The 20,437-nt window shown below is 27.7% G+C and overlaps 1 protein-coding gene across 7 annotated transcripts in view; it reads left to right on the forward strand.

The window, feature by feature from the left end:
* AP-1gamma (adaptor protein complex 1, gamma subunit) overlaps window positions 1-19,970 on the forward strand; it is a 53,523-nt gene extending 33,553 nt beyond the window's left edge. For 5 of the 7 annotated variants that reach the window (XM_075300996.1, XM_075301000.1, XM_075300999.1 and 2 more), the window contains 10 exons: window positions 4,812-4,829; window positions 9,720-9,976; window positions 13,453-13,837; window positions 13,906-14,116; window positions 14,191-14,329; window positions 14,407-14,680; window positions 17,344-17,784; window positions 17,862-18,002; window positions 18,709-18,816; window positions 18,938-19,970. In XM_075300996.1, the coding sequence (XP_075157111.1) occupies window positions 4,812-4,829; window positions 9,720-9,976; window positions 13,453-13,837; window positions 13,906-14,116; window positions 14,191-14,329; window positions 14,407-14,680; window positions 17,344-17,784; window positions 17,862-18,002; window positions 18,709-18,816; window positions 18,938-19,039 (2,076 nt within the window). In that variant the 3' untranslated portion in view covers window positions 19,040-19,970. The remainder of the gene's footprint in view (window positions 1-4,811; window positions 4,830-9,719; window positions 9,977-13,452; window positions 13,838-13,905; window positions 14,117-14,190; window positions 14,330-14,406; window positions 14,681-17,343; window positions 17,785-17,861; window positions 18,003-18,708; window positions 18,817-18,937) is intronic. The other 2 variants (XM_075300997.1, XM_075301002.1) reach the window with 1 other exon arrangement.
* The last annotated feature ends 467 nt before the right edge of the window (window positions 19,971-20,437 follow it).

The following is a 20,437-nucleotide window of genomic DNA, read 5'->3' on the forward strand; positions in this document are numbered from 1 at the left end:
TGTGTACTTTGTTTCTCTTTTTAAAACTTTAGCGTTCATCATTTTCCAACTGTCCGGGACATATGGTTTTTCTTTTTGTAAAGTGGATATTTAACTCCGAGTCATTGACATATTTGGGCACTTTCTTTCCAATGTATGGAAGGTATAGTAAGTAACCGTTACACAATGGCTATAGATGGCCTGACTCCAATGCCAATCTTTGTCGAACTCCAAACATTTTAACCGCGGCTTCTCACGATACCAACATTTTGCATGCGATTACCACATATATTAAGTTCAGAATTTTCAATAGATTAAGCTTAGTGGCAGCCGACATATCTATGTCTATGACATTCGTACAGACAGACACGCCTTATTTTTCGGGGATAAAAGCCTATACATCTCAACCACATATAATGAAATTAAAAATATCACCAAAATATTTCCAATTAATAATTTGATTGCATTTGAAAACGTAATCATTAAAAAAAAAACTTTTTACTAAAATTATAAAATAAAAAAAAAATAATTAAAAAAAATGATTGAAAATTTTTACTTTTTTAATTAAAATGTTAAATAATTAATTGCAATAAAATTACATATTAAAATGCAAATAAATTACATATGTAATTGAAAATTCTGTTCGGAAATAATTAGTTTCGATATGCACAGCAAAAAAAAATATCACTAAAATATTTCCAATTAAATAGTTGATTGAAGTTGAAGATTTTTTCAATTAATAAATTAATTGATACAATTAACTTTTTAATCAAGATAAAAATATTACGTTAATTAAGTCAATGATTGAAAATTTTAAAATTTTTTATTAAATTAATTGGTACAATTAACTTTTAATCAAACTTGAAAGACTAAGTCACTTAAAAAAACGTGATGGATTTTTTTTTAATTTTTGACTAAAAATTTATTTAAAACATTTAATTTTTTAATCAGGCTAAAAACACTAACCCCCATTTTCATAAAGCTCCGTTAGTGTTCCATTGACTAAACCGTATTATGGACGAAGCTGTCATCTTGCCTTTATATTCCAAAGGCCAGTTAGGAACTTAACTGACGAAAATTTTTCAGTTAAAGTTAACCGGAGAGAAGATATTTGCAATTTACTTTCTGTTAACTGGCAGTTAAAGCCTAACGGAGCTACATGAAAATGGTACGGCCATTCAGTTAAGCAAGTAATTTAAAATAGTTACGATTTTAATTAAAAAATTAATGGATTTAATTTTTAATTGAACTAATTAAAAAATTAATTGAAATTTGCTAATTAAATCAATTAATGTTTTCATCAAGTATTATTATATATATATTATTAGTATATACGGCCGTAAGTTCGGCCAGGCCGAAGCTTATGTACCCTCCACCATGGATTGCGTAGAAACTTCTTCTAAACACTGCCACAATCGAATTACTTGGGTTGCGGTAACACTTGCCGATGGCAAGGTATCTTAAAACCTCCTAACACCGTCTTCTAAATTGTAAGTAAGTCCCTACGTGGTATATATTAAATCAAAAAAGGCCGATTAAATACGTATATAATTCAGTTTGACAAAATTTTCTAAAGAAATAAAATAAAATTTTTAAATTTAGAAATAAAATTTTGACAACATTTTCTATAGAAATAAAGTTTTGACAACATTTTCTATAGAAATGAAATTTTAACAAAATTTTCTATAGAAATTAAATTTTAACAAAATTTTCTATAGAAATAAAAATTTGACAAAATTTTCTTTAGAAATTAAGTTTTGATAAAACTTTCTATAGAAATAAAATTTTGGTAAATTCTTTTTGGCTCGAGTGGCAACCATGATTATTAACCGATATAGACCGATATGGTCCAAATTTTGCATTGTTGTTAGAGACCATATACTAACACCACGTTCCAAATTTGAACCGGATGGGCTGAATTTTGCTCCTCTAAGTGGCTCCGGAGGTCAAATCTGGAGAATGGTTTATATGGGGTCTATATATAATTACGGGCCGATGTGGACCAATTCTGGCATTGTTGTTAGAGACCATATACTAACACCATGTTCCAAATTTCAACCGGATCGTATGAAATTTGCTTTTCTTAGAGGCTCCGCAAGCCAAATCTGGGGATCGCTTTATATGGGGGCTATATATAATTATGGACCGATGTGGACTAATTCTGGCATTGTTGTTAAAGACCATATACTTACACCATGTTCCAAATTTCAACCGGATCGGATGAAATTTGCTGCTCTTTTAGGCTCCGCAAGCCAAATCTGAGGATCGATTTTATATGGGGGCTATATATAATTATGGACCGATGTGGAACAATTTTTGCATGGTTGTTAGAGACCATATACTAACACCATGTACCAAATTTCAGCCGGATCGGATGAAATATGCTTCTCTTAGAGGCTCCGCAAGTCAAATCTGAGGGTCCGTTTATATGGGGGCTATACGTAAAAGTGATCCGATATGCAATACCATCCGACCTACTTCAATAACAACAACTTGTGCCAAGTTTCAAGTCGATAGTTTGTTTCGTTCGGAAGCTAGCGTGATTTCAACAGACGGACGTACGGACATGCTTAGATGGACTCGGAATTTCACCACGGCCCAGAATATATATACTTTATGGGGTCTGAGAGCAATATTTCGATGTGTTACAAACGGAATGACAAAGTTAATATAATATCCTATGGTGGAGGGTATACTCGTAATTAATTGTATCAATTAATTTCGTGATTGAATCAGATTTTTTTTGTGTTCGAACATTTTCAAGATGGTACCATGTGAGGGTTATTGCACAGTTGAGGTATCACTGACCTTTCTTGCTAATACAATATTTGCGATAGGTTTAATCCGAACAATTTCCCACCAAATCTTCAGGTACTGTATACCATAAGGTTGTCGGAAAGTTATTTAAAAAATGTCATCAAGCATGTTGTCAGTACAATCTGAATTCTCCAAACTAGATAAAGTCCGTAAAACTACGACATAAATTCTCCAATATTCTTCTGTCCCATACTCATAAGAAATTCAAGACTTTTCCCTGTGAAAATATGATACGGTCAAAATTTGGTCAATATAAACTTGACGTATTTCTTTCAAATTTGCATTAAAAAAACCTGAACACCCCTCATTTTGAAGGTGTGTGTGTGTGTAGAATGTTGCTCCTATTTTGATTTAGGAATTCACTCTTCAGTTGTCAAAATGCCGTCCAAGCAAGAAGAGCAGCGTATAAAAATTTTGCTCGCGCATCGCGAAAATCCGAGCTACTCGTACGCAAAGCTGGCAAAATCGCTAAAAGTTGCCAAATCAACCGTTACAAATGTAACTAAAGTGTTTGGGGAACGTTTGTCGACAGCCAGGAAGTCGGGATCGGGGTGAAATCGAAAACCGGAAGCCGCTGAGACGACAAAGAGAGTTGCCGGTAGTTTCAAGCGAAATCCTAACCTCTCTCTCCGAGATGCCGCAAATAAGCCGGGAGTATCGTCTACAACCGTGCATCGAGCCGAAAAACGAGCCGGACTATCGACTTACAAGAAGGTAGTGACTCCAAATCCGGGACTGTCAACCAAGAAATTTACGTGAAAGAGTGTTTGAATAAACGTCTGCTGCCTTTCCTGAAGAAACACGGTTGTTCCGTACTGTTTTGGCCGGATTTGGCATCTTGCCATTACGGTAAAAAGACCATGGAGTGGTACGCCGCCAACAACGTGCAGGTGGTTCCCAAGGACAAGAACCCTACCAACACGCCAGAGCTCCACCGATTGAGAAATACTGGGCTATTGTCAAGCGGAACCTAAAGAAGACCAAAAAACTGCTAAGGACGAGCAGCAGTTCAAGGCAAACTGGCTTTCTGCGGCGAAGAAGTTGGACAAGGTGGCTGTACAAAATCTGATGGCAGGTGTCAAGCGTGAGGCCCGGCAATTCGGATTTGGAAAAGCGAAAGCCTAACTGAATATTTTTCCTGAATTTTATACTAATTGAACTTGAAAAAGAAATTTAATTTGATTTTTTAAATAAACGATTTCACCGATTTACACGCGTTTTCCCTTGACCAAATTTTGGCCGTATCACCCTTTACTAGTTTTGACATCAGTAGTCCCAGCCACCAAGCCCAGGGATAACTACCTTGTTGGCACCAATACGATTATGTGTCCACAATTGGAATGAAGGCTAATAAAATTGGCAAAATCTATGCCAATTTTACTCTCATATTTGGTTTCGCAGGATTCACTTCTGGCTGTCAATTTCTCTTGAAAATTCCTTATTGCATATTTGCGGGATTTCTTGTGCGATCTCATTTAAAGTTAGTTAAAAAATAGTATGCTACCACGTTTTACGGCTCGTATTTTAAAATTATATATAACTTCCAAAGCAATCTTATTATCCACTTTTGTAAAACAAAAAAATATAAAATATATAAACGTAAACCTTAACATTAATCTCTGAAATGAAAAAAAAGCATCGTGTTGGCATGTTGAATGTTTAGTGACTTAATGTTCACTTAAGAAGCCCAAACCTGGTAAAAGCGCAGGAACTCTATACATGAAAAACCATAAAAATTGGCTATCATTCGATTATTGATTAGTTTCAATCACCTCCCTGGCTAATTTCCCAGATTATTCGTATAAATATGCTATTAATGTCATCTAAGTATATACCATACTATATGCTCCATTTTTATTTTGCCATTTTGGTTTGCATTTTTATTCAATTCCTTTTACGCTACAAACTATTAACGCTAATTTATTTTAATTATTTTCCCATATGTAACATTACAAAAAAAATACATCACAAAAACCAACATACATTTACCATTTTGATTGTAATTTGCTTGCCAGGATAGCGGAAATCGAGAGGTATGAAAATAAAAATTCATTACCATTCTTTTTGTTTAATTGGATTGATTTCCCATTCGATCTATGCATCCTTTTTAAGTTACTTGCATTTAATTTGGTTATTAGTATTCATATTTTTTTTTGTTATTTGTCCTTGACAAGATTACTTTTTTTTTTCATTTAGTTCTTACCATTTCACTGAAAAATAATTACACAATTCTAATTTAATTTTCGCCCTGACATATAGTATTTCTTAAATTTGGACACCTCGAAAGTGGACAATTTTCGTGAGAAGTTTTCTATATTATCACATTAAAATTAACTCTTCGTAGGTGAAAACTAGAGCACCGAGCAATGGGCGTTCGGACAACAATCATCCTGTCACGAGCAGAATAACCATAATCGAAGATCTTTTGAAATATTTTTAAGCTTTTTTTAAAAATTTTATTTGAAAGGTAGAATTATTTAACCCAAAAAATTTTATGAAAATAGGCAAAAACCTTATTGGCACATTTTACTTTCGCTTTGATTCAATATGAAAACGTCTACATATTTTTTCTTACGTCGTAGAAACAAAAAAAAAATGTAATGAATGATTTACTAATTTATTCAATAAAATAAAATGAAGATCGAGTTTTTTTTGAGAACATGTACTAATTTTTAAACAAAATGAAACAAATTATGATGGGTAACTGTTGTATTTGAATTACTGCCATATTTTATGATCATCATAATCCCTTACTCCAGGTATGTCAACATCTTAAGATGCAGTTTTACCCATTTACCTACGATTAAGTATTTTCGTTCCTTTTTCTAGGGATTTCGAACACGAACACATGTTATCAGTGTTCTTGTCCCCAAATTGGGATGCTTTCGTCCCCCAAAACTCCCCAATTCAAATTCCTCACAAAATTCCACAATAAATTGTTGACAATTTTATGAAAAATAAAGAAATAAACTCTTCTGTAGAAAGTCAGTAATTATTTCAAAATTAAAAAAAAAACAAGTTCACCACTTTGTAGATCTAAATTTTCGATACCATATCACATCCGTCAAATGTGTTGGGGGATATATATAAAGGTTTGTCCCAAATACATACATTTAAATATCACTCGATCTCGACAGAATTTGATAGACTTCTACAAAATCTATAGACTCAAAATTTAAGTCGGCTATGCACTGGGATGGGACACAATGTTAGTAAAAAAATATGGGAAACATTTAACTCTGAAGCAATTTTAAGGAAACTTCGCAAAACTTTATTTATGATTTTTCGCTCGATGTATATGTATTAGAAGTTTAGGAAAATTAGAATCATTTTTACAACTTTTCGACTAAGCAGTAGCGATTTTACGAGGAAATGTTGGTATTTTGACCATTTTTGTCGAAATCGGAAAAACATATATATGGGAGCTATATCGAAATCTGAACCGATTTCAACCAAATTTGGCACGCATAGCAACAATGCCAATTCTACTCCCTGTGCAAAATTTCAACTAAATCGGAGCAAAAAATTGGCCTCTGTGGTCATATGAGTGTAAATCGGGCGAAAGTTATATATGGGAGCTATATCTAAATCTGAACCGATTTCAACCAAATTTGGCACGCATAGCTACAATGCTAATTCTACTCCCTGTGCAAAATTTCAATTAAATCGGAGTAAAAGATTGTTCACTGTGATCATGTGAGTGTAAATCGGGCGAACGATATATATGGGAGCTATATCTAAATCTGAACCGATTTCAATTGACACCACTACTAATTGTACTCCTAGTGCAAAATTTCAACCAAATTGGGGTAAAACTCTGGCTTCTGGGATCGTATTAGTCCATATCGGGCGAAAAATATATATGGAAGCTATATCTAAATCTGAACCGATTTCTTCCAAAATCAATAGGGATCTATTCTGAGCCAAAACACATACTTGTGCCAAATTTGAAGTCGATTGCACTAAACCTGCGACCTAGACTTTGATTACAAAAATGTGTTCACGGACAGACGGAAATCGCTATATCGACTCAAGAGCCCACCCTGAGCATTATTGCCAAAGACACCATGTATCTATCTCGTCTCCTTATGGGTGTTGCAAACATATGCACTAACTTATAATACCCTGTTCCACAGTGTGGCGCAGGGTATAAATACATTTTTGTCATAGCAGCTCACAAGCTGGGGAGAAATGAAAATGGGATTTCGATCACCATTAGCTCAATTCTCAATAACAACTCCCTAGGAATTTTTTCCTTCTTCCCTGTTCCCCTATTCTATACAAAATATCCCTGGGGAATTTTTCTTTATTCCCTTTTCCCTTATTTTAAACCAACTTCGAAAATAGGAAATTTTCCCTTGGGGAAAATTGGTATTACAAATGACAATAAAAACGGAAAAACGATGACATTTTTTGGGAATAATTCCCCCCAAAAAAATCAAGGGAGTTGTAACCAAAATGCACCATTTCTCTGTAATTTCCGGTCAAAAACCTTAAATTAAAATTGATGATGGGTTCACTTTAATATATATTCAATTCAATTTTAAAAATTTATTAAAATAAAACAGTTGAAGTAAAACAACTGACTTCGAATACTCTGAATTATTTCTCCCTTGTTATTCTCTTCTCCTACTGTTTAGAATAGGAGGATTTTATTCCCGGGGAAAATGAATTCCCAGGGAACACATTCCCCAGGGAATATTCAGAATTGGGCTAATATTAGAGAAAGAGAGTTTGAAAAACACGTATAGCTCAATTCTCAATAAAAACTCCCTGGGAATTTTTTCCTTCTTCCCTGTTCCCCTATTCTAAACAAAATCTCCCTGGGGAATTTTTCTTTATTCCCTTTTCTCTTATTTTAAACCAACTTCGAAAATAGGAAATTTTCCCTTGGGGAAAATTGGTATTACAAATGACAATAAAAACGGAAAAACGATGACATTTTTTGGGAATAATTCCCCCAAAAAATCAAGGGAGTTGTAACCAAAATGCATCATTTCTCTGTAATTTCCGATCAAAAACCTTAAATTAAAATTGATGATGGGTTCACTTTAATATATATTCAATTCAATTTTAAAAATTTTTTAAAATAAAATAGTTGAAGTAAAACAACTGACTTCGAATACTCTGAATTATTTCTCCCTTGTTATTCTCTTCTCCTACTGTTTAGAATAGGAGGATTTTATTCCCGGGGAAAATGAATTCCCAGGGAACACATTCCCTAGGGAATATTCAGAATTGGGCTATATAAATCATCTGGTGTATCAAAAATGTTAAAATTGTGGATAAAACAGGAAAATTGTAAAAACGAAACTCAGAGAGAATTTGGAATTCCCTCTATTTTCTTCGTTTATTCCTCATTTTGGGAACTGTCAGACTGCGTTTGACACAGATGGGTCATCTATTAGTTAGTTATTTGGTCTTCTTATTTTTGACTACCACAACCATATATTAGAGAAAGAGAGTTTGAAAAACACGTAGTATTTTTAGAGTGTGGGATTTTTTGTCGTTGTTTTCAGCATTTCGGCACTCGTATTGCAGCTAAGAATTATGATTGTGGTGGTGGTACTGCAAATACGAGTAGAAAACTAATACAGCGGATGGTCTACACCGGGTATATTCTCTGTTCACAATTGTAGAAAAAAAGTTTTAGCCAAGGCGTTATTAAACCCTTAACACCATAGGTTTCACTAAAATGTAACTCGTAAGCGTTTATGTTCACGATGTTCGTATGTTAATATATTTGTAATCAGAGGAGACAATATTGCTACAATATTGTTTCTATACACTGGTAGAAAAAGTTTCGTTATATTAACGAAATGTTTCATTAAAAGTGAGCCAATGAAACAAATTCGTTAATACAACGAAATTTTTCGTGATTATAACGAATTTTCTGCCAATTAACGTAACGTTTCGTACTATAAACGAATATTTTCATTGTATTAATGAAAATGTGTCGTTATATCAATGAAAAATGTTCGTTGGCTCAATTGTAATGAAATTTTTTTTTGTGTGCATGAGCCGAATATATTCTTTAAAATAATTTTAGATTTATTTTGGGGTCCCATTTATCTCTTTTGGCCGATATGGGTTTATTTAATTACATACATATATACACACGTTTTAGCGAGGATGTAGAATATAATTAGTCTACAAACTGGTGAAGAGTATAATATAGATGTCCCAGAGCCGCTTTCCTTGCTTATTATATATGTCAAAGTGAATAAGAGATAGCCTTTTTCAAAACATTGTGTTTTCTGCTGCTTTTGGCATTCTTTGTAAAAGTTTTTAGCCCATTTGTTTTGTATTCCCAATGATCTTAGTCTAGAAATCTTTAAAAACTTTTCTCAAACTGGACAGCAACTTTAATGCGGATCAGTTTTTATTTATCATTTTCATAAATGTAAGACCCTATTCCAATATGATTGAATAATATGTATATACACGCAAAACAGTACGTTTTCGAGAGTATTTAAGTATGCAAGTATTTTCCCTATGAAGTATATTCAATGCTTCCTTATTGTAAGTAAAGTAAATATTAATCGACCGATTATTGTTTAAAATAAATATATATGCAGTATTTTCTTCGATTATTGTTGTATGTATGAATTTTGACTCTTTTAAATCGAAAATTGGCTTCTATTATTATTTTTTATTTTTATTATAAATTATCAAATAATATATTGCACATTAGAATGTTTATTTTGCACTTGTATTGTAATTTCAATATGTAACACATATATTCTAAGCTATCCGAAAATGAATTATTCTTAGCTTTTTCACTCGCACTCTTTTCCCCCAATACTTTGTTTACACTATCACTTCAAACAACTTAAACATCTTTTTTTTTAGTATATAAACTTTAGAATTTTGGAATTAGAAAAAATCTAACAATTTCATTATCTTTTTTTCTTAAACTTTAGATTGTGCCGAATTTGGTTCGTATCTTAAAAAATTTAATATTGGGTGGTTATTCACCGGAACATGATGTAAGTGGGGTCAGCGATCCGTTCTTGCAAGTGAAAATCCTACGTCTTTTGCGTATATTGGGACATAACGATACCGATGCCTCGGAGGCCATGAACGATATATTGGCACAGGTGGCCACGAATACGGAGACTAGTAAAAATGTTGGCAATACCATTTTGTATGAGACTGTTTTGTCTATCATGGATATAAGGTAAAAAAATATTTTGAATTATTAGAAATCATATAGAAACTAATACTTTTTAGGTTGAATTATAGATCAAGAATGATATAGACGTCTCAAGCATGGTTGCCACTCGAGCCAATAATAATTTGGAGATAATTTTACCAAAAAAACTATCAAACAAAAAAAATTGACAAAATCTTATTTCTATAGAAAATTTTGTCAAAATTTTATTGCTATCGGAAATTTTGTCAAAATTTTGTTTCGATTGAAAATTTTGTCATCATTTTATTTCTATAGAAAATTTTATCATCATTTTATTTCTATACAATTTTTTTTCAAAATTTTATTTCTATAGAAAATTTTGTCAACATTTTATTTTATTTCGATAGAAAATTTTGTCAAAATTTTATTTCTATAGAAAATTTTGTTAAAATTTTATCCCTATAGAAAATTTTGTCACAACTTCATTTCTATAGAAATTTTTTTCAAAATTTTATTTCTGTAGACAATTTTGTCAAAATTTTATTTCTATCGAAAAATTTTTCAAAATTTTATTTCTATCGAAAATTTTTTCAAAATTTTATTTCTATAGAAATTTTTGTCAAAATTTTATTTTTATAGAAATTTTTTTCAAAATATTATTAATATAGAAAATTTTGTCAAAATTTTATTTCTATAGAAAAATTTGGCAACATTTTATTTCTATAGAAAGTTTTGTCAAAATTTTATTTCTATAGAAAGTTTTGTCAAAATTTTATTTCTATATAAAATTTTGTCGAAATTTTATTTCTATAGAAAATTTTGTCAAAATTTTATTTCTATAGAAAATTTTGTCAAAATTTTATTTCTATAGAAAATTTTGTCGAAATTTTATTTCGATAGAAAATTTTGTCAAAATTTTATTTCCATAGGATATTTTGTCAAAATTTTATTTCTATAGAAAATTTTGTCAAAATTTTATTTCTATAGAAAATTTTGTCAAAATTTTATTTCGATACAAAATTTGGTCGAAATTTTATTTCCATAGAAAATTTTGTCAAAACTTTATTTCTATAGAAAATTTTGTTTAAATTTTATCTCTATAGAAAATTTTGTCGAAATTTTATTTCGATAGAAAATTATATCAAAACTTCATTTCTATAGAATTTTTTTTTTCAAAATTTTATTTCTATAGACAATTTTGTCACAACTTTATTTCTATCGAAAATTTTTTCAAAATTTTATTTCTATCGAAAATTTTTTCAAAATTTTATTTCTATAGAAATTTTTGTCAAAATTTTATTTCTATAGAAAATGTTTTTCAAAATATTATTTCTATAGAAAATTTTGTCAAAATTTTATTTCTATAGAAAATTTTGTCAAAATTTTATTTTTATATAAAATGTTGTCAAAATTTTATTTCTATAGAATATTTTGTAAAAATTTTATTTCTATAGAAATTTTTGTCAAAATTTTATTTCTTTAGAAAATTTTATCATCATTTTATTTTTATACAAAATTTTATCAAAATTTTATTTCTATAGAAAATTTTGTCAAAATTTTATTTCTATAGAAAATATATATATAGAAAATATAGAAAATTTCGTCAAAATTTTATTTCTATAGAAAATTTTGTCAAAATTTATTTTATAGAAAATGTTGTCAAAATTTTATTTCTATAGAAAATTTTGTCAAAATTGTATTTCTGTAGAAAATTGGTCGAAATTTTATTTCGATAGAAAATTATATCAAAACTTCATTTCTATAGAATTTTTTTTTCAAAATTTTATTTATATAGACAATTTTGTCACAATTTTATTTTTATCCAAAATTTTTTCAAAATTTTATTTCTATCAAAAATTTTTTCAAAATTTTATTTCGATAGAAAATTTTGTCAAAATTTTATTTCTATAGAGAATTTTATCAAAATTTTATTTCTATAGAAAATTTAATCAAAATTTTATATCTATAGAAAAGTTAGTCAAAATTTTATTTCTATAGAAAATTTTATCAAAATTTTATTTCGATAGAAAATTTTGTCAAAATTTTATTTCTATAGAAAAGTTTGTCAAAATTTTATTTCTATAGAAAAGTTTGTCAAAATTTTATTTCTATAGAAAATTTTGTCAAAATTTTATTTCCATAGAAAATTTTGTCAAAATTTTATGTCTATAGAAAATTTTGTCAAAATTTTATTTCTATAGAAAATTTTGTCAAAATTTTATTTCTATAGAAAATTTTGTCAAAATTTTATTTCTATAGAAAATTTTGTCAAAATTTTATTTCTATAGAAAGTTTTGTCGAAATTTTATTTCTATAGAAAATTTTGTCAAAATTTTATTTCTATAGAAAATTTTGTCAAAATTTTATTTCTATAGAAAATTTTGTCAAAATTTTATTTCTATAGAAAATTTTGTCAAAATTTTATTTCTATAGAAAATTTTGTCAAAATTTTATTTCTATAGAAAATTTTGTCAACATTTTATTTCTATAGAAAATTTTGTCAACATTTTATTTCTATAGAAAATTTTGTCAAAATTTTATTTCTATAGAAAATTTTGTCAACATTTTATTTCTATAGAAAATTTTGTCAAAATTTTATTTCCATAGAAAATTTTGTCAAAATTTTATGTCTATAGAAAATTTTGTCAAAATTTTATTTCTATAGAAAATTTTGTCAAAATTTTATTTCTATAGAAAATTTTGTCAAAATTTTATTTCTATAGAAAGTTTTGTCGAAATTTTATTTCTATAGAAAATTTTGTCAAAATTTTATTTCTATAGAAAATTTTGTCAAAATTTTATTTCTATAGAAAATTTTGTCAAAATTTTATTTCTATAGAAAATTTTGTCAAAATTTTATTTCTATAGAAAATTTTGTCAAAATTTTATTTCTATAGAAAATTTTGTCAACATTTTATTTCTATAGAAAATTTTGTCAAAATTTTATTTCTATAGAAAATTTTGTCAACATTTTATTTCTATAGAAAATTTTGTCAACATTTTATTTCTATAGAAAATTTTGTCAACATTTTATTTCTATAGAAAATTCTGTTTCTACAGAAAATTTTGTCAGAATTTTATTTCTTTAGAAACTTTTGTCAAACTTTTATTTCTATAGAAAATTTTATCGTAATTTTATTTCGATAGAAAATTTGATCAAAATTTTATTTTTATTGAAAATTTTGGCAAAATTTTATATCTATAGAATGTTCTGGCAAAATTTGGAAAGAAAAAAAAAATAACGACAAATAAAAAAATCACTGATTTGCAGTCGAAAAAGTGCCATCTAACGGTAAACAGACAAACTACAGTGTTATGAGTGGACTTGAGACGTCTATATATTTCTTGGTTTATGATAGAACCCATATAAAATTACATTTCGTCTTCCTTCCAATTTATATGGAGATCATCTTATTTGCATTTTAGTTTTTTATTCATTATTATGTCACAATAACAGTACAGTTCAATCAATATTATCTCGCTTTACATTTTTATAACCAAAATTTTTTACAATTTTTTAGATCTGAGGGTGGTTTACGTGTTTTGGCTGTAAATATTTTGGGTCGTTTCTTATTGAATTCGGACAAAAACATACGTTATGTGGCTTTGAATACACTATTGAGAACTGTTCATGCCGATACATCGGCTGTACAGAGACATCGTACTACAATTTTGGAGTGCCTCAAAGATCCAGATGTGTCGATACGAAAACGTGCTATGGAACTATCATTTGCTCTAATAAATGGCCAAAATATACGAACTATGACAAAAGAACTTTTATTGTTCTTAGAAAAAGCTGATCCCGAATTTAAGGCTCAATGCAGTTCGGGGATGATTTTAGCTGCCGAAAGATATTCACCCAATACAAGATGGCATCTTGACACACAATTAAGTGTTTTAATTGCGGTAATTTGAAAATAGTTAAACCTCAGGTGATATAGCATGTACACTATTAACTTGTTATTCATTTTCAGGCCGGTAATTATGTTCGTGATGATGTTGTATCATCGACAATACAGCTTGTCTCTAGTAGTCCAGCTATTGAGCAAACCTATATAACCACACGCTTTTGGGAATCTTTGCAAGTTGCCAATCATTGTGAGGATAAGCAACCCTTATTGCAGGTGGCTGTTTGGGCCATTGGCGAATATGGCGATATGTTTATGTACAGCTCAAATGATGATGGTAAGTGATAATTTCAAGATGTGATATTTCAATGATATTAACGATAAAATCATCTTTTGTATTTTTTTTGTTAGAATTTGAACGTCCATCGGAAAGTGAATTAATTGCTATGTATCATAAATTTTTAACATCTGCTCAAGTTTCAACAACCAGTAAGCAATATGCTTTAGTGTCATTAGCCAAGCTAAGCACTCGACTCCAGAGTTGTGTAGAGTAAGTTTGATTGCATGTTTTTTTTTTTTAAACGACGGTGATAAAAATGTCCTCATATCTCCTTATCACGTTTTCAGAGAAATCCAAGCATTAATTACCTCATTTGGCAGCCATTTAAATGTGGATTTACAACAAAGAGGCGTAGAGTTTTCTCAACTTTTTGGCTCCTATAAACATTTACGTCCACCTCTTTTGGAGAAAATGCCAGCAATGCAAGTTAGTCGTATGTCTTCACAAAACGGCGAAAGCAGTGGTTCATACGACGACCATAGTCCTGATTTAATTGAAAATGGTCTGGGTGACGATCAGATAACCACAGAAAGCAATATGAATACAATGAGTGATAATACCGTAAGTATATCAAAGAGTTTTAAAAATTTAAATAGGCTTATGTCCATTAGGAGTTATATATCAAACTCCAAACCAAATTTTTGGTATTCCTGTATCTTCTTAAATTTATGCAATGGCCATCTTTTTTTTTAATTTAAAAAATGCTTTTTAATTTTTTCATATTGTCGTCTTTGAGATTTTGGAGTAAAAATTCGAGTTTTGTTAAAATTTGAAAATTTCAAAATTAATAGTTTGCTTATCTCTAATGTAAAATTTGACTGCGTGTTTGAAAGGAAAACATTTTGAAATTTATTTCAATCTATGACATTTTAAACGTATTACATACACGGTTGCCACAGTTGGTAGAATTCCTGCAAAAATGGTAGATTTTTTATTGTTTGGAAGATTGGTAGAATTCTTGACGTTTTGGTAGATTTTGCAAATTATTGCTCTCCAAAAATTTTCTGTATAAATAAAATTTCGACAAAATTTTCTATAGAAATAAAATTTTGACAAAATTTTCGATAGAAATAAAATTTTGACAAAAATTTTCTATAGAAATAAAATTTGACAAAATTTTCGATAGAAATAAAATTTTGACAAAAATTTTCTAAAGAAATAAAATTTTGACAAAATTTTTGATAGAAATAAAATTTTGACAAAATTTTCTATAGAAATAAAATTTTGACAAAATTTTCTATAGAAATGAAATTTTGACAAAAGAAATAAAATTTTCTATAGAAATAAAATGTTAACACAATTTCTATAGAAATAAAATTCTGACAAAGTTTTTTATAGAAATAAAATTTTCACAAAATATTTTATAGAAATAAAATTTTGACAAAATTTTCTATAGAAATAAAATTTTGACAAAATTTTCTATAGAAATAAAATTTTGACAAAATTTCCTATAGAAATAAAATTTTCACAAAAATTTTCTATAGAAATAAAATTTTGACAAAATTTTCTATAGAAATAAAATTTTCACAAAAATTTTCTATAGAAATAAAATTTTCACAAAAATTTTTTATAGAAATAAAATTTACACAAAATTTTTTATAGAAATAAAATTTCCACAAAATTTTTATAGAAATAAAATTTCCACAAAATTTTCTATAGAAATAAAATTTTCACAAAATTTTCTATAGAAATAAAATTTCGACAAAATTTTCTATTGAAATAAAATTTTCACAAAAATCTTCTATAGAAATAAAATTTTCACAAACATTTTCTATAGAAATAAAATTTACACAAAATTTTTTATAGATATAAAATTTACACAAAATTTTTAATAGATATAAAATTTACACAATGCTTATCTCTAATGTAAAATTTGACTGCGTGTTTGAAAGGAAAACATTTTGAAATATATTTCAATCTATGACATTTTAAACGTATTACATACACGGTTGCCACAGTTGGTAGAATTCCTGCAAAAATGGTAGATTTTTTATTGTTTGGAAGATTGGTAGAATTCTTGACGTTTTGGTAGATTTTGCAAATTATTGCTCTCCAAAAATTTTCTGTATAAATAAAATTTCGACAAAATTTTCTATAGAAATAAAATTTTGACAAAATTTTCGATAGAAATAAAATTTTGACAAAAATTTTCTATAGAAATAAAATTTGACAAAATTTTCGATAGAAATAAAATTTTGACAAAAATTTTCTAAAGAAATAAAATTTTGACAAAATTTTCGATAGAAATAAAATTTTGACAAAATTTTCTATAGAAATAAAATTTTGACAAAATTTTCTATAGAAATAAAATTTCCACAACATTTTTTATAGAAATAAAATTTTCTATAGAAATAAAATGTTAACAAAATTTCTATAGAAATAAAATTCTGACAAAATTTCTATAGAAATAAAATTTCCACAAAGTTTTTTATAGAAATAAAATTTTCACAAAATGTTTTATAGAAATAAAATTTTGACAAAATTTTCTATAGAAATAAAATTTTGACAAAATTTTCTATAGAAATAAAATTTTGACAAAATTTTCTATAGAAATAAAATTTTCACAAAAATTTTCTATAGAAATAAAATTTTGACAAAATTTTCTATAGAATTAAAATTTTCACAAAACTTTTCTATAGAAATAAAATTTACACAAAATTTTTTATAGAAATAAAATTTCCACGAAATTTTTTATAGAAATAAAATTTCCACAAATTTTTCTATAGAAATAAAATTTTCACAAAATTTTCTATAGAAATAAAATTTTGACAAAATTTTCTATTGAAATAAAATTTTCACAAAAATCTTCTATAGAAATAAAATTTTCACAAAAATTTTCTATAGAAATAAAATTTTAACAAAATTTTCTATAGAAATAAAATTTACACAAAATTGTTTTAGAGATATAAAATTTACACAAAAATTTTTATAGAAATAACATTTCCACAAAATTTTCTATAGAAATAAAATTTTCACAAAAATTTCTATAGAAATAAAATTTTGACAAAATTTTCTATGGAAATAAAATTTTGATAAAATTATTTATAGAAATAAAATTTTGACAAAATTTTCTATAGAAATAAAATTTTGACAAAATTTTCTACAGAAAATTTTATTGTTTTATAGTTATTTGGTAGAATTTTCTCTAAATGTTGCAACCGTGGCAACCGTGATTACATACCATATTAAAGCGTACTCATATTGCATTTTTTGTTTTATTTTAGAATATTCTATTAGATCTTTTGGGTGGTTCGGACCTATCGATACCAACGCAAGATCTATCTGTACAAAAGAAAAATACGCTCAACGCAAACAATGATAACACAACCACATCGAATAATCAAGATTTTCTTGATTTACTCGGTCTGGATATGTCTTCGACACAATCGTCCACAACAGCAAATGTTACCTCGAATGTAGTCAGCTCTACGAATATGAACAATGTATTAATGGGCAGTGGAGGTGGTGGAGGCGGCGGAGGACTTCTAGGAGATTTAAGTAATATGATTTCTACAACGGCAACCACCGTGCCTACAAATGGCAATGATCTATCATCGATTATGGCTGCAGCAAGTATAAATATGCCTGCGATGGATTTAACCACTGTAAATTCCCTTGTTAATGATCCTCTAGATAATACAGCATCATCAAATAACGTTAGTGTGGTGAGTATTTTTGTATGGAAAGAGATTTTAATCAAATACATAAATAAATAAATTTCGTTTTTGTTCTTTTGTTTCAGCCTCAAGGTCCAAAATTGACAGCTCTAAATAAGAATGGTGTATTGGTTCAATTAGTTCCAGTAAAAGCAAATGATAATATGCAAATATTTATGACAACTACAAATAGTTCAACAACAACTTTGGAACAATATCTATTTCAGGTATGTACTTAAATGTTAGGACATTTTGTCAATCACGATAATTGAAATATCTTCAATCGCGAAAATGATAGTATCAACCACAGTTTTATTTCGACATTAAAAAATACATGATTAGAAAATTAATTGATTTTATGATCAAATTTTAATTAATTTTTAAATTTATTTATTTATTCATTCAATATAATACAAAGGCCTAGTGGTCCAAATGGTGTATTACACAGTAATAAATCCTAACCACAGGCTTCAGAATAAAAAAATAATAATATTAAAATCAATCAATTAAAAATTTAATTGATTGGTTTTAATAATAATAATATTTTTTTTTTATTAAAAACGTAACAATTTTCAATAACTTCCTTAATTGACTTAGTGTTTTTAGTTTGATTAAAAAATTGATAGTTTGAAATAATTGTTTAGTTAAAAATTAAGATAGTTTCCATCACTATTTTTAATTGACTTGGTCTTCCGAGTTTGTTTAAAAAGTTATTTGTATCAATTAATTGTTTAAATAAAAATTTTAAAATTTTCAATCATTGACTTAATTAACTTAATGCTTCTGTCTTGATTAAAAAGTTAATTGTATCAAGTAATTTATTAATTGAAAAAATGTTCAACTTTTTTCTGTGTAAATAAAAGTCTATTAAATAGTAAAAAAAAATCTATTAAATAGTAATAAAAAAATCATATACTTATTTCCAAATTTCAGGCGGCAGTTCCTAAAAGTTTTACATTGCAAATGCTTTCGCCTTCTGGATCAGTACTACCACCTGGCGGAGTTATAACGCAAGAAATGCGCGTTGTCAGTACGTCAAATGTAAGTAAAGATTATTTTTATTTATAAAAATTAAATTTTATTTTTAACTTGCAAAATTCGTTAATGCATCAAGTTAAGATATTAATTATAATTCATAAATATATTTTTGTTCAACTTACAGGCTACACTACGCATGCGCATTCGCATATCATATGTGGCCGATGGAGCTAATGTTTTAGAACAGACAGAAGTAAGTGGTTTTCCCGATACAACACCCGAATAGAATTAATTTTAGGCAGAGCAATTATTATAATATAAATGCAAAAGAAAATGAAAAAAGAAACAACATAATAATATAAAAATGCTAAAAACTAAACATAAAACACTAATGCAGTATATAGTAATAATAATAATAATCATAGTAATGAAACATTAACATACACAATAATAAATTAAAATAAAATAAAAACATATATATAGTGGTGATAACATGAAACGTTAACGTTAAAAATAATTTAGCAAAGAATCAAATCACTCATTAAGAACAGGTAAAGAAATACAAAAATAAGGCAAAACAACAAAGAAAAAAAGTTAAGAAAAATCCCTCCCTTTTTGCGATACAAATGAAAATTACAAAAAAAAAATGAAAAACTACACCACAAGAAACGACATGAAATACAAAATTGACATCTTTTGAATATATTAAACATAAACACAAAAGAGAAACAAACAACATATATTTTTTTGTAATATACAACAAACTGTTATAAAATCCAAACAGATTTTTTCTAGACATATACTACTTGTGTACGTACTCTAAGAAATCGTTCAAAGTCCAAAATTCTGTTTACATTACCATTGCGTACATACATTTTTTTGTTATTTGATGAACTACACAATACACTCTCAGCAAAACTTTTCATAAACACTTTGATGACATTTTTTAAAAAGACATTTAATGTTATTTTTTTAATAAAGTCATCTCTTGGAGGAGCTGAACTCCTCCCCCTCCCCCCATACAGACAGACCGGTCGACAGACTAATTCTACACGTAAACAAAACAAAAACAAATTTTTACTAAGGGAATGAATATGTTAAAGTTGTAATTTGTAATATATAAAAAGGAAAAACAAAACTAAATTACATAACAATATAATTAATTATGAAAAAATAATTAACAAAGATTAAATAAATCAAGACAATTATTATTATAACTTCATAGTATTCTAGTTAATTTTCTTTTATTGTCGTATTGTTTTGTGAAACTAAATTATTCTCGTAAGAAACATGTATTCCTGTTATCCAGTGAAACATTTAAGGCATTTTAACTAAACACACTAAAATCGCTTCTATATTAAAGAATTATTTGAAAATAATCCTTTCAGTGTATATTTATAGACTTTTCTTTGTTTGCATCTGGTATAAATAATACTTCCCTTGTTTCTATATTTGGATTTAAAAATTAACTTTCGAATAATCAATTATGTGTCCAGAATATAAAATCGGCTTACCGATTTATTCAAAATTTAATTTGTATAAAATTCAATAGGCTTTTGTATAATTTTCAATGTAGACTCTAATCGATTTTCAGATGTTGAAAATTAATTTTGAAACGTAAAAATCAGTTTTCTCTCTCTTGACTGAATGTAAAAGAGAGATTTTTAAGTCGATTATAGTTTAC

This window comes from Haematobia irritans, chromosome 3, assembly GCF_050003625.1.
Source record: "Haematobia irritans isolate KBUSLIRL chromosome 3, ASM5000362v1, whole genome shotgun sequence".
Taxonomy (NCBI): domain Eukaryota; kingdom Metazoa; phylum Arthropoda; class Insecta; order Diptera; family Muscidae; genus Haematobia; species Haematobia irritans.